At 37.1% G+C, this 13,171-nt stretch overlaps 1 protein-coding gene across 2 annotated transcripts in view; it reads left to right on the forward strand.

Moving 5' to 3' along the window:
* The window catches only part of LOC108676776 (transcription factor AP-2-epsilon), an 83,854-nt gene that overhangs the window by 19,283 nt on the left and 51,400 nt on the right, over positions 1-13,171 (forward strand). For both annotated transcript variants that reach the window (XM_018164912.2, XM_018164913.2), the window contains exons 2-4: positions 7,959-8,129; positions 9,303-9,440; positions 10,087-10,215. In XM_018164912.2, the coding sequence (XP_018020401.1) occupies positions 7,959-8,129; positions 9,303-9,440; positions 10,087-10,215 (438 nt within the window). The remainder of the gene's footprint in view (positions 1-7,958; positions 8,130-9,302; positions 9,441-10,086; positions 10,216-13,171) is intronic.

Here is a 13,171-nt window from a genome sequence, read left to right on the forward strand (position 1 = left end):
TCGACAATGGAGATGAATGGATATCTTAAACTCACAATTATTCACTGGAGTGAGTCGTCGAGACGGCTACCAGTTATGAGGTAAACGCTTCTAAGAAATAATGGGTACATTTTTGTCATCATTTTATTGCCGGTCTAGAGGTGAGGTGAAATGAAGAGCTTTTTGAAATTTCAGATGTACGGTCATTGGACGTGCTTCTGGGGAATATGTCTACTATAATTTTGCATTGTTTCATTGCCTGGCTCGGAATTAGGTGAGATTACAATGTTTTGCACTTGTTTCACGGGATACTTGATGGATACTTCGCATTAAAAGAAAACAAAAATATTGATATTCAACAAAGTAAGATAAACTTTCAGTTAGAACTGCCGGCACTCAACTGCGTCAGTTGCACGGCATAGAATTTAGGTAGCAAGTGGAGGTCTGAGTGAACATTTTGCTGCACGCAACGGTAATCAGTTCATCTTTATAATCTTTATACTTATTGTGATAAGTGGCGAACTCCGTTCGTGACAACTATAAGAGTTAAGAGGTCAATTTACTCAACCCAGCTATTCAATATAGGAAGCCCTATTAAAAGAGCGAATATAACCTGTGAATTTTTCATGGCTCCTAAAAAGTTTTGGTTTATGCACAGGGTATCGTAATATTCCGTCGAGTATTTAATCAGTTATTTAACGACTGTAGTATATCAGTTCTGAATTGGATTGTGACTAGAGTGTCATAGTGTAATCACTTCGTTTAAGACAAATGCACAGTAATTGTTTATATTAAATTCATAACAGTCAGACAAATTAATTTATGAGCTCTTTAAATTCTATCGATGAAATACTATTTCTCATTTAAGAGCTATAGTTAATGTCCAAGACCTTGACCCTTAGTTCGGCAATGGTTTTTGTACTGCGCGCTTTGATAACGACTAGGAATGCTGACCACGTGCGCAGCGTCGTTATTAGCGCATTTCTCCCATACAAAAATAACCTTTTTTGGATACTGAGCAAAGTTTTTCGATTCTATTAATTATCTTTTGAGCACAATATTTCCCAGGCTGCTACAGCCGATGTGAAATCTTCATTCCCATCCCAATTTATGTTCTTGAAATTATTATAATTATCGAAAAGTTATTGTTTGAATTTATCGCAATTCTCGGTGACATCTTGTATCTTTGGTGTTGAGTAGCAACGAATAAACCATAGACATGTAGCCGAGTTCCCTGCAAAGAATCAAGTAACCCTGCGATTATACAAGCAACGATGAATTCCTGTTGCGGATATGACCGGACGCAACTTTTTATTTGTTCTCTGCGAGTAAATTGTGGAGCCTCCAATATGACATAAAAATGAACCCAATTAAAGATTTTAAGAGTGTACGGGAGAGTCTTTAATAAGAGAAATAAAATAATTCGAAATAACCTCAAACCTACATATGGCTTGTCAGAAATGTTGAAACATCGTTCCAGCTGTGAATGAATTAAATTTGCGAACGGGAAAAGTATAACAGATTGCAGAATGACTTGGGGAAAGTTAAATGTTAGCCAACTTCATTAAGGGGAATCCACGGTTGAATACAGCCAATTCCTGTGCGTGAAATTGAGAAGTGGAATAAGTGCGCGTCACCGAACCAGTTCCTGGCGAGTGTCGCCTGCGGATCGCCCCACTAGCCGCTGGGTATCGTAGCGTACGTACGCCGTGGCGTAACGTAAACAACGATGAATCCCACCGCTGCGTTTGGCCTCCAGCCTCTTGTCTGCACGCGCTTGCCTTGCTGCTTGGCTTCTTGAGTCCTGGGGTCATAATTTCAAAACTCGCTGAGTTAACGCAAGTACTTACGCTCTATTTTCGTGTCTATGATTGGCGGAGTTTGCTTGAAAGGCCGTCAATGATTGGCTGATGAACTTACGATCTCTTAACTTTTTTGAAAGTATAGGTCCTGGCGTCCCTTATAGACCGTCCCAGTGCCTGGTATGCGCTAGGAAAAACTCGACAATGGAGATGAATGGGTATTTAAAACTCACAATTATTCACTGGAGTGAGTCGTCGAGACGGCTACCAGTTAAGGGGTAAACGCTTCTAAGAAATAATGGGTACATTTTTGTCAATCAAAAAATTAATCAATATCAAATATACCTTTATCAATCCGGACTGCTCAGTGAGCTTCTGATTTGCAACTGTTCGTCCACCTACTTAATGGATAAGTGTTCGTCGTGTACATGATTACATGCGAATATTTTATATATGTTATCAAAAAGACATGTTTACCATTTTATTCTTGAAATTGGTCATGGTAAGGTTTGAAGTTCAGAATGACCTTGAAGCAGTAAACTTTTTATCGCTGCAATGCTCTGAAAACTTTCAACTAATTTCATTTATAACATAACATAACATAGTGATCTCGGCGCTGAAGCGTAGGTCTGATGTGGCCTGTCGCCGATTCTTTTGACATGTTCGCTGCTCCAGGTGGTATCGAATTTTCATTTCCTTACTTAATTTAGTAGAACATTAATTTTGGCAGCCTACAGAGAGCTTATAACACGAGGCATTGACAGAGTTAATCCGGACTGCTCAGTGAGCTTCTGATTTGCAACTGTTCGTCCACCTACTTAATGGATAAGTGTTCGTTGTGTACGTGATTACATGCGAATATTTTATATATGTTATCAAAAAGACATGTTTACCATTTTATTCTTAAAATTGGTCATGGTAAGGTTGAAGGATGACCTTGAAGCGGTAAACTTTTTATCGCTGCAATGTTCTGAAAACTTTCAACTGATTTCATTTATGGCATGTTCGCTGCTCCAGGTGGTGTCGGATTTTCATTTCCTAACTTAATTTAGTAGAACATTAATTTTGGCAGCCTACAGAGAGCTTATAACACGAGGCATTGACAGAGTTGCTTCTTTTTTTTTCTCTTTCAGTGTTAGCAGAAACGATAAAATTTCAAAGTAATTTTTTTTATTTGCTTTCACTCTTCCAAAAAAGATGATGTCAATACCTATGTCAATGATGATTATATATCTGTTGAACTGTATTCAATTTTCTACCTTAAAAACGACTGTAATTTTCATCAAAGGCTTCCGGTGAAGCCCAGTCAGATTGGAGTTTATATGCTTAGCGTTTTTGCTACTCTACCCATTTCAGTTTATGGTAGAGCTCTCATAGACAAACCAGTCCGATGATTACATCTCAGAGCCTCACATCTTCTTGAAATTTCGGGCAGTAAGAGAATTTTATGGGAATAAGGTTGGACGGCTCGCTGTTTTTGCTCGCCATTTTTTTTATTAAGCCACTAGATGGCCTACGTAACATTGATGAAATTGGTTGCGTAGAGTTAAATTTTATGAGTGATTAACGCTTCAAGGTTGATTGATTTACTATAAACATCTTATGGGCGCATTTAGTTTTCATATTTTCGTTACAAGTGTGATCCTAATATGAATATTGTATAATTAATTTTTCCGAGATATCCCACTTTGTGACGTGACAAAAAATGAATTTTAAACATATAGCTTACGTATGGGAGACGAACGCCGCCCAAGACGCTCATTAATTACCGATCATTCTGATATACTTCAGTACCATCGAGCTGACTGAGTGTGAAACTTTTTGTTCAGCTAAACCTATACCATACTTGTTGAATTGTAGCTTCGTAAGTAGGGCACTTGTAATAAAATCAGCTGTGAATCTAAACATTATGTGCACAAAAAATCAAGGACAACCACATCGCCTGAACTTGTCATCTCGCTCGACGGGATCGATGCCTGCGACGACTTATGGTGTACGAACAATTTTATCAACAAATCCAGCTGTTGGGTACGAATTCATGCAATATCAGCTTAATAGGGAGAAACCTTGAATTAATGCCAAGTAACAGGATTTTAGGGTAGGTAATAGCTAGATTGCGTATTCTTGATTAACATTGGAATAACTTCATTATTTCTCCTTTTAATTTGTTACTGATGGAGTATCACTTAAAGACCGTGCTCACTGAAGATCAAAAATATTTTGATGTTCTATAGGTGATCAATTCTACGATGTTGTAATTTATTTATTATATGCCAATCATTTATTTTATGTTTCCATATAGTAGTGCAGGATTTGCACATTGGCATTTGGATGCTCGCATATTAATGAATCAATGTCAAAGTACTTTGGATACTTGAGTAACTTGTACAGAGATACACTAGTTTTCCTTGCTTTTTGTCTGTTAAACTGTTTAGGAAATGATTCCATGCTGAAGCAAGCATTACCTTAATTATGTCCTCCGTAAATTGGGCCATAGAAGTGAACGTAACCTCGAGAAGCATGAATTTAAACTTCCGTTGAAACAGAAATTAAGTAAATTTTCAGCTATTATTAAGGCATCACGCTGTGTGACTATGAGCAGAAAATTAATTCAGTACTTTCAGCCTTGACGTTTACTTAAAATTTCATCATGAAAATACATGTAAAAAATTTTATTATCAGCATAATGCTAGATAATCCATTTAACGTAACATAATTCCTCAACAATGATCTCAGAAAACTGCTATAGATTTCTATTTGAACTCCCAGCCTGATTGTATTATGTTTATTCATGGGCCATCATGCTAATCATAATAAGCCTTAAATTTCAACTGTTCCCAATAATCAGCCATAACTATTCATGTTATTATTTTCATCATACAGAACAATTTTCATCGTAATATGATATTTTAAGGTTCTAGTGAGACTCGTGGTTCATGAAATAACGCGAAATGACATATCTTCCTCACAGCTAGAATTAATACGTAAAAAGCTTCACGGCTGCACTTGGCTTCAAATCGTTTGTTTTTTGATCAGTTTTTTGTGTATTTTTTCATTTTCATCGAATTATTTGTTCTCATTTTAATCTTAGACTATTTAGGACTATTTATTTCATTTAGTACTCATACAATCATCGTAAGTCCCTTCATTTACAGCAGGCCAATACGTCAAAAAGTGATCCAATTTTCAGTCGATTACTTTAGTTGGGAGATACCGTAAGCTGTATAACTCTAGGCTTTATTCAGCTGCACGTCATCTACTTTTTGAGAACGGATCTCAGAGGCCGGCATCACGGAGACAGCCTGAAGACGGCTGTCTCCGGCCAGACGTTTGGACCAGATTTCGTGTTCGGGGCATTGATGGAACTCAATAAGCTTATCAACGGATGACCCTTAATTGCACTAAAGCTACAGGATGTGGACTCTTTTTGTAGATTGTTGAGGCCTCACAGTGCCTAGATGAAGCAAATCCAGTTAATTAGGTTCAATTTGCGGCGAATGCGAGCTGTTCTTCGGGATTTGACGACGCTTGTTGAGATATGATGAAAGTTAAACTGCTTGAGATGATTAGGGTTATCTGTCTGTATTCAAAGCGCCGTGTACCGTTATGAGATTTCTTTTTCCGAGTGACTACTACAATAGTGGCTTGCTGTAAAATATACAGCTAGTTACATTAAAATAACATGGCATTTTTTGCTGTTTCACCAGGGACTTGAATTTTTCCAATATTGATGTTTCACAATTCTAAAATGAAATCAATATGAATTAATCCTTTCAATTCCAAATTCGAATAAAATATGTTAATGTCGTTCATAAAGATTAATTTTCAAGCGCTCTTCATGATAGTTTGATTTAATAATAAAATATTAGATTTGTCTCGCCTTGCTCGCACGGCTGCATAGGGTTTAATGTTGTATAGTTAACCTGTAGCTCTGAGGTCAAGGTTGACGCGAACTCTTCATAAAAATGCGTCTCAGCATAATATGCAAGACGATAAATAGTGAGTAATGAAGGGTCTTAAAAATTCTCTATACCGCTAATTTTGCATGGCAATCATTTTTGATGTACCATGTCAATTGTATGTGTAGATTGCTGAGCTGATGCATTGCTTTAACAAGAAAATTCAATTCACAGTGAAATATAAGGAATGTATCCCATATATATAATACAAGTTTAAAGTCGTTTGATTACGGCTTCCATTTGTAATTGAGAATTGATTTTTAAATAGAAATTTATTCTTAATTTTTAATGGCTTTGCGAGCTTAACGTCATATTTAGATGACTGAAGCGGATCAGGCAATCAAATCGAAGTGGTTTCCATTAGTTTTTTGAACATATTAATCAACAAATGAAGATGTCTGGAGTGTTTCATTCCTATTTAAAAGTAGATTCAATTTATCACCAACCTCCGTATCTTTTTTGTGAAATTTTGCATTTAATTAAAATTCAATGTCTTTTAGATTTATGTGAAAAATTTCAGTAGCGGGAACTCAAAAATCGTTATTCTTTATGCCCTATATATAGCTAGTGAATTTTCAATGTAACTTCATGTATAAGATTACCTACCTTACCTTCAGTTTTTGTGTTTGCTCGCTTACATCTTGGATAATTATTTAACCAGTCAACACTGGAGCAATAATGAGAGACAATAATGGCTTTCGTGTTTAATCCTTCCCTTCCTATGATTAGTTTAGTGTAGGCACCAACGAATCCATTCTGAGTCCGCTTATTCATGTTTCTTTCATCTTCATTTTGTGATGTGCAGCGTAATCAATATGCTCTATAAGTTTTCATGAATAATCGTTCTTCGGGCTACCGAACTTTCAACGACGCATTAGCATTAGATTTACTGCGATTGATCACTCTCTGATTCCGGCGCTCGGAACTCGCAATGCGGAAGGAAACAATTTTTTATCTGATTTTTTTTTCTTGACATAAACGTAACGTTAAAAATTGCCGTTGTTGATTGTCGGCCGCAGTCGTCGGGTCTGGTGCCATACTTTCAAAACTCGCTAAGTGAACGTAAGTACTTACGCTCTATTTTCCTGTCTTTAATTGGTGGATTTTGCTTAAAAGGCCGTCAATGATTGGCTGATGAACTTGCGATTTCTTAACTTTTTTTGAAAGTATAGGCCCTGGTGAATAACACCGCTTGGCATGTCTCTCGTAACAGCCGCTCTCAGTCGGCCGATTCATTTAAATGCGTGCCTGAGATTCATGTTCCCGACAACAAGTTTTGCAGGCATGCCGACAATCCTTCAGAAGCCTGGCACATGAATAATTCCAGGATTACACGTCCTTGAGCCAGCTTGTAAGTCAATCCTATCTGTCGAAGTCGTAAAACAAAATTTTATTTTCGTTAATAACGTAAAACCATCGGAAGAAATTTTACAAATTGGGTGGCAGCTTGCATGACAAGTGCTCCAGATTTGCCCGGTGTCTTACTTAAATTATTACTTTGGAGTGAATCTCTTTTAATTTTTTAATTGTTTATCCACTGTATGGTTATCACGGGTAACAACCCGGATATAACCCTGAATATTCTTCAATGCATTGCTCGTCAATTGATAATTAAATAATTACATGATTCGTGCTCTCAGATTCAAATTAGTGGTCTCAGATATGACGGCTGAACTGAACGTCCTTGCAGGAGCCGAGCAGCGTTCATGCAGTGTATATACATTAGTGTGAAATAAATACATATGCATTTATGCAAATCAGATGTAGTTCCTAATTTGAATATATTAGAATTTCGAAGTAGTTGGAACTTGAATTTTGTATAGAGGTTTAATTATGATGCAAATTAATAGATGGTGTATCATTGATGTATAATTAATTGATGGTCTATCATTGATGTATAATTAATTGATGGTCTATCATTGATGTATAATTAATTGATGGTCTATCATTGATGTATAATTAATTGATGGGCTATCAATGATGTATAATTAATTAATGGTGTATCATTGATGTATAATCAATTAATGGTCTATCAATGATGTTTAATTAATTGATGGTATATCAATGATGTTTAATTAATTGATGGTCTATCAATGATGTTTAATTAATTGATGGTATATCATTGATGTATAATTAATTGATGCTATAACATTGATGTATAATTAATTGATGATGTATCCAGTCATCATTGTTAACTCTATCACTGTATAATGTTTAGGAGCGGGTGGGGGGCCACCAACACTCCCTGGGCCCCATCACCAGCATAGGGGGGGTGGGGGGCACTGCTGTCTCCACCTTCGCCTCCGCCCCCCGCATCCACACCCCCACTTCAGACTTCCAGCCCCCCTACTTCCCACCCCCCTACCTCGCCACTGAAAATCAGATGCCCGTGAGTAGCAATGACTTATTTTTTTTTATTTTATAGAATTTTTATTCATTGAGGAGTAGCCATGACTTATTTTTTTTTATTTTACTGAATTTTTATTTATTGAGTAATGTAGCGTTACTGATTTGAGTTTTTAATTATAGTCCATGCACACAATATAGATATTAAATAAGTAAATAAATAATATAAAATTCAACACAGTTTGTTGACTAGTTAAAATTTGATAATAAATCACTAGAGATGTTTTTCGCTTAAATGTGAGTTCAATCTAATTGAAACTCAATGCATCAATTAAATTCATTGATCAGATTCAATAGACTGCTATTCGAGACCTGCAATACTAGGACTAAAAACTTGTGTATGTATGTATATCGGATCTAAAAATTACTTGTATTGTTCATTGTCGAATCCAAGGGACATGCAAATTTAAGCTCCGTATTTTAGTCTCGATCTGCCATGATGAAATATTAGTTTGTCCCGCTAGTGATTGCCGTGCAGTGCTGGCCCTCCAACCATTTAAAGGTTCAGGATTGTGTTTGTGTCACCTGAAAAGTCCACGGATGTTGAGAACAGGATTTAACTATCTTAATTCTACTACGCCGGGTCACGCTCAGGAAATACCGCTTACACCTTAAGTTCATCTCGTCAGTCAGAATTATGCAGATTCTTGCGCCGAGGCTTTCTGCTCCAAATAACCATTTGAGTGCGTCTCGAGTACTCCTTTATGTTGGTTTTAGCAGCACATATATTTGATAACCAAGTTTTCTTGGAGAATCTTTGTTTTTAAAAGAATAACATGGGGTTTTACTCGTTCTAGTGAATGGCAGCAATCAATAGTCTCCTCTCATTTAGATTTAATTGAAAATTTATAAATTTGTGTTCATTGAATGGTTTGACAATTACTTGAGTTTGACAATTCCTCAACTAGATTGCATAACTAAGCAAGTGAATCATGAATTTCTCGATGCACAAGAAGTTAAGTGCCTAATTTTTTCGACATTTTCAAACCTTCTCCGCAAACGAAAAGATTTATTTATATATTAAAACTCAATTAGATATTTGCTATCGCAAACATATTGCCGCAAGATTTTCAATCAACATTCACTCGCATTCTTTCAAAAAAAAACACCGTTATAATTGAGCCAGCACAATAAGATATTGGAATTATGTTTTCAGCAAAATCATCATCCGAGTGCGGACCCTTACCAGCTACACTCGCTGCCCGCCAACTACACGACGTACACCGCCACGGCGCTACAGAACAGACACGACGTCCAGAGACGCGACGACTCGCTGCATGTCGTCAGCACTGCTGTGAGTAGCGGCACTGTTGCTTCTGTATACTGTGCTGTTATCCTTAGAGAGTATTGGTCAAGAAGTGGTGTACATCCTGTGTTGTTATCTTTAATTTATTGGTAGTCAAGAAGTGGTGTACATACTGTGTTGTTATCTTTAATTTATTGGTAGTCAAGAAGTGGTGTACATACTGTGTTGTTATCTTTAAAGAGTATTGGTCAAGAAGTGGTGTGTGTTGTTATCTTTGAATAGTATTGGTAGTCAAGAACGAGTGTCTGTTTTCATCCTTATTGAGTATTGGTAAGAGAAAGAACAAGAAAATTGTCAAGAACACAAGAACATTGTCAATGTTCTTGAAGAACATTGTCAAGGACACAAGAAGATTTTCAATGTTCTTGATGGAATGAAAATGAAAAGTTGCCCCCACTTCATGTAAGTCAAAGCATTATTTTCGATATTTTCATTTTGCACATTGTATAATGAACAGTTAACTCTAATATTTAAATAAGAACATAGGTTTATACTGTCGGGTAAACTGAAACATTTTACGTGTAATTTCTGCATGTTTCAATTTCTTTGAAAGTTCATGTTCAAATAATACTACGTTTGAACGCGTTAATAATGAGCTTGGCATTTAAATATTTGAACTTGTGCCCTGGGACAGACGGGCCAGGTCGGTCTGTACGACCGCAACTATGGCACCGTGGACCGCGCCGGGGCCGTGCTCATGGGGACCCGACACGAGGATCTCCTGCTGGCCAACTCACTCCACCCTCACTCCATCGAGGACCAGGTCAGTTTTGGTGGCCGAGCCTTCAGTTGTGTTTCTCTGTTGTGATGATCAATGCTACTTACTCCGTGGGCATCACAAGCACCTTACCTAACCTAACCTAACCATCGAGGACCAGGTCAGTCTAGGCGGCTGAGCCTTCAGTTGTGTTACTCTGTTGTGATGATCAATGTTATTACGAGCGTATCACAAGCGCTCCATCGAGGATCAGGTCAGTCTCGGTGGCCGAGCCTTCAGTTGTGTTAATTACTTCATTATTGTGATGCTTAATGTTACTATGCGTGCTGCACCCACACTCAAGACACATTTCATCGCACCACAGACAATAATCTTCAATTGCGATACATTTTGAGACCGTGTGAAGGCCTATTGCTAAAATGTCAAGAAAACACGAAGCTGCAATTAGATTACCTTATGACCAGATGATAGGTTTTGGTTTTCAAGTGTCAAAATACAGATCAGTTGGGGCAAGAATATCCTTTCGCTTTCCATGAACGCAGTACTGTAGTGACTATCTGAAGTACAGTTGCGAGCTCCTGTAGTAGATTATAAAATATTGACACGTCTATTAAGAGTATAAGCTATTCTGCATTTAAACTAAATTTGAAAGTAATTAACACATTTCATCGCACCACAGACAATAATCTTCAATTGCGATACATTTTGAGACCGTGTGCAGGCCTATTGCTAAAATGCCAATGTCAAGAGAACACGAAGCTGTAATTAGATTACCTTATGACCAGATGATAGGTTTTGGTTTTCAAGTGTCAAAATACAGATCAGTTGGGGCAAGAATATCCTTTCGTTTTCCGTGAACGCAGTACTGTAGTGACAATCTGAAGTACAGTTGCGAGCTACGGTAGTAGATTATAAAATATTGACATGCACGTCTATTAAGAGTATAAGCTATTCCGCATTTAAACTAAATTTGAAAGTAATTATACACAAGCATGAGGATCTAGTTAATGAGTGACTATTACCCCCCAAATTTAGCGTGTGACATAAGTTTACAATTCAGATACAAATCGTGGAATAATTTAAATGGGTCCTTTACTTCCTTGCAATGAAGAATAGATAAGCCAATGTCCTAAAAAAAATTTCATTGGTGTTATTAGAAGTTACCGTAAAAAATGTTGGCTTATTTTGAATTAGGGTAATATGTCATTACTTGTTTATGGCATTACTTCGTCGGTTCAGTTGTAGTTCATATTCTTGCACGAGTTTGCAACAACTGAATTATTTGAATAACTGAATTATTTATAACTGAATAACTGAATTATAACAGATAACTGAATTATTTATTTCATTTAGTGAACATTTAATAAATATCGCTTGCCACTTCGAGGTTGTTCAAATTTGGTCGTCTTTATCTACGACCTTGTCTATCTATAATATTGCGCGCGGTAAACATTTTAATTCTTGCTGCTCTTCAAACTGTCAATCTGGTCGCGCGTATCGGCAAGAAGCAGCCGATAGCTTCCTGCGCTGTCAATTTCAGTGGGTCGTTCATCAGCCGAGCCATTGAAGAAGTTCAACAAGAGTCGCAACCCTTTGGTAACGAGACATCGTGCCTCCAGCTGCACGGTCTCGGTATCAGGAGTCTTTTCATTGTTCTAACAAGACGATCTTCGATGATGGAACTGCCATGTTGTCAGAGGCATTTTTTAGAATTTCATTCATTAATTTCTCTTCACGGCATGTTAATCTTTTCGCAGCTTTGACTAGATTTTATATCTTACGTAGCCCTAATTGGACTGTTCAAATTGTTAATCACCAAAAATATTTTTGATTTAATAATTTTCAACCCAAGCTGTGTAAATTTTACAGTTGGCTTCTTGAATAAATTCTTCGGGATGTATTGGCAGTATTGCATAGCGTTTCTTACAAGTTGACAGTGTTCCCTTTTAAATGCAGCAAGTGTAATTGTCGCAAAAAAAAACTTCATTATACATAGTACGGTACACCCATCAAGATTTTTCATGATGTCATAATGACATTGTCATGAAGGTTGCATGACATCATAAAGGTTTCATGACATCATAAAGGTTTCATGACATCATGAAGGTTTGTCATGATGTCATAATCATTCATCCATTGACAAGATTTGTTCTTTACTATTTATGAGCAGGCTATTTTAATACGGTCATTTACTCAGCCCGTTTATTTGTTCATTCGTTGATTATACCTCCATCAGTTTCCGATGAAAGTTCAGTTGCATGGGCAACACATTAAACGCGCATTGCAACGTTTAAAAGCTAAGCAAACCGCGTCTTCTTTCAAGACTCGTGTTCTTAACGCGGTCATTATGGTAAAGCTAGTGCAAATGAGTCCATTTCGCGCGGCTTGCTGTCGCTTTATACATGTTCGACTTGTGCCGTCTTGCGCGCGCTCCGAAGGCCGCCGTTAACAAATTCATAAACTGACCTCGGTGGCTTCATTTCTTCGACCTCGTTTTCGTTACATTATCATTTCATGGTGCAAGTTCCTGTAAATAGTCTTTAGTGAAAATATTTTACTCCTCCTCTCTCCACCCTTACAACAAATTTCGTTCATTTCCACGTTACTTGTCTGAATTTAGTCACACTTCTTTTCGATGAGAGAAGTTGCGTTCCTGCCATGAGACTCATCATGATGAGTTTCAAGGTATATAAATAGGTGCATAATTTTATTTCGCTGCATGCATGGTGCAATTAGGCTATGTGTATGTGGACACTTACTAGCTTAATTGTTAACAATACGACTGTTCAAATTGTTGATATATGACATTTTAAAGCAAAAATTCTTTGTCTTGAAAAAAAAGTAAGACCCAACTTACATAGCGTAATTCACCCACTTGCCAACTACGTCCTAGACGAAGAAGTGCTCGACTCATGGCTTCGTGCTACGTTGGACTTACATTTGTAATACTTTCGACGGGCAATTTGATTTTTTTTGGAGAAATGCATAAAAAACGAAATTT

The sequence above is a fragment of the Hyalella azteca genome, unplaced genomic scaffold, assembly GCF_000764305.2.
Source record: "Hyalella azteca isolate HAZT.00-mixed unplaced genomic scaffold, Hazt_2.0.2 contig2218, whole genome shotgun sequence".
NCBI lineage: Eukaryota > Metazoa > Arthropoda > Malacostraca > Amphipoda > Hyalellidae > Hyalella > Hyalella azteca.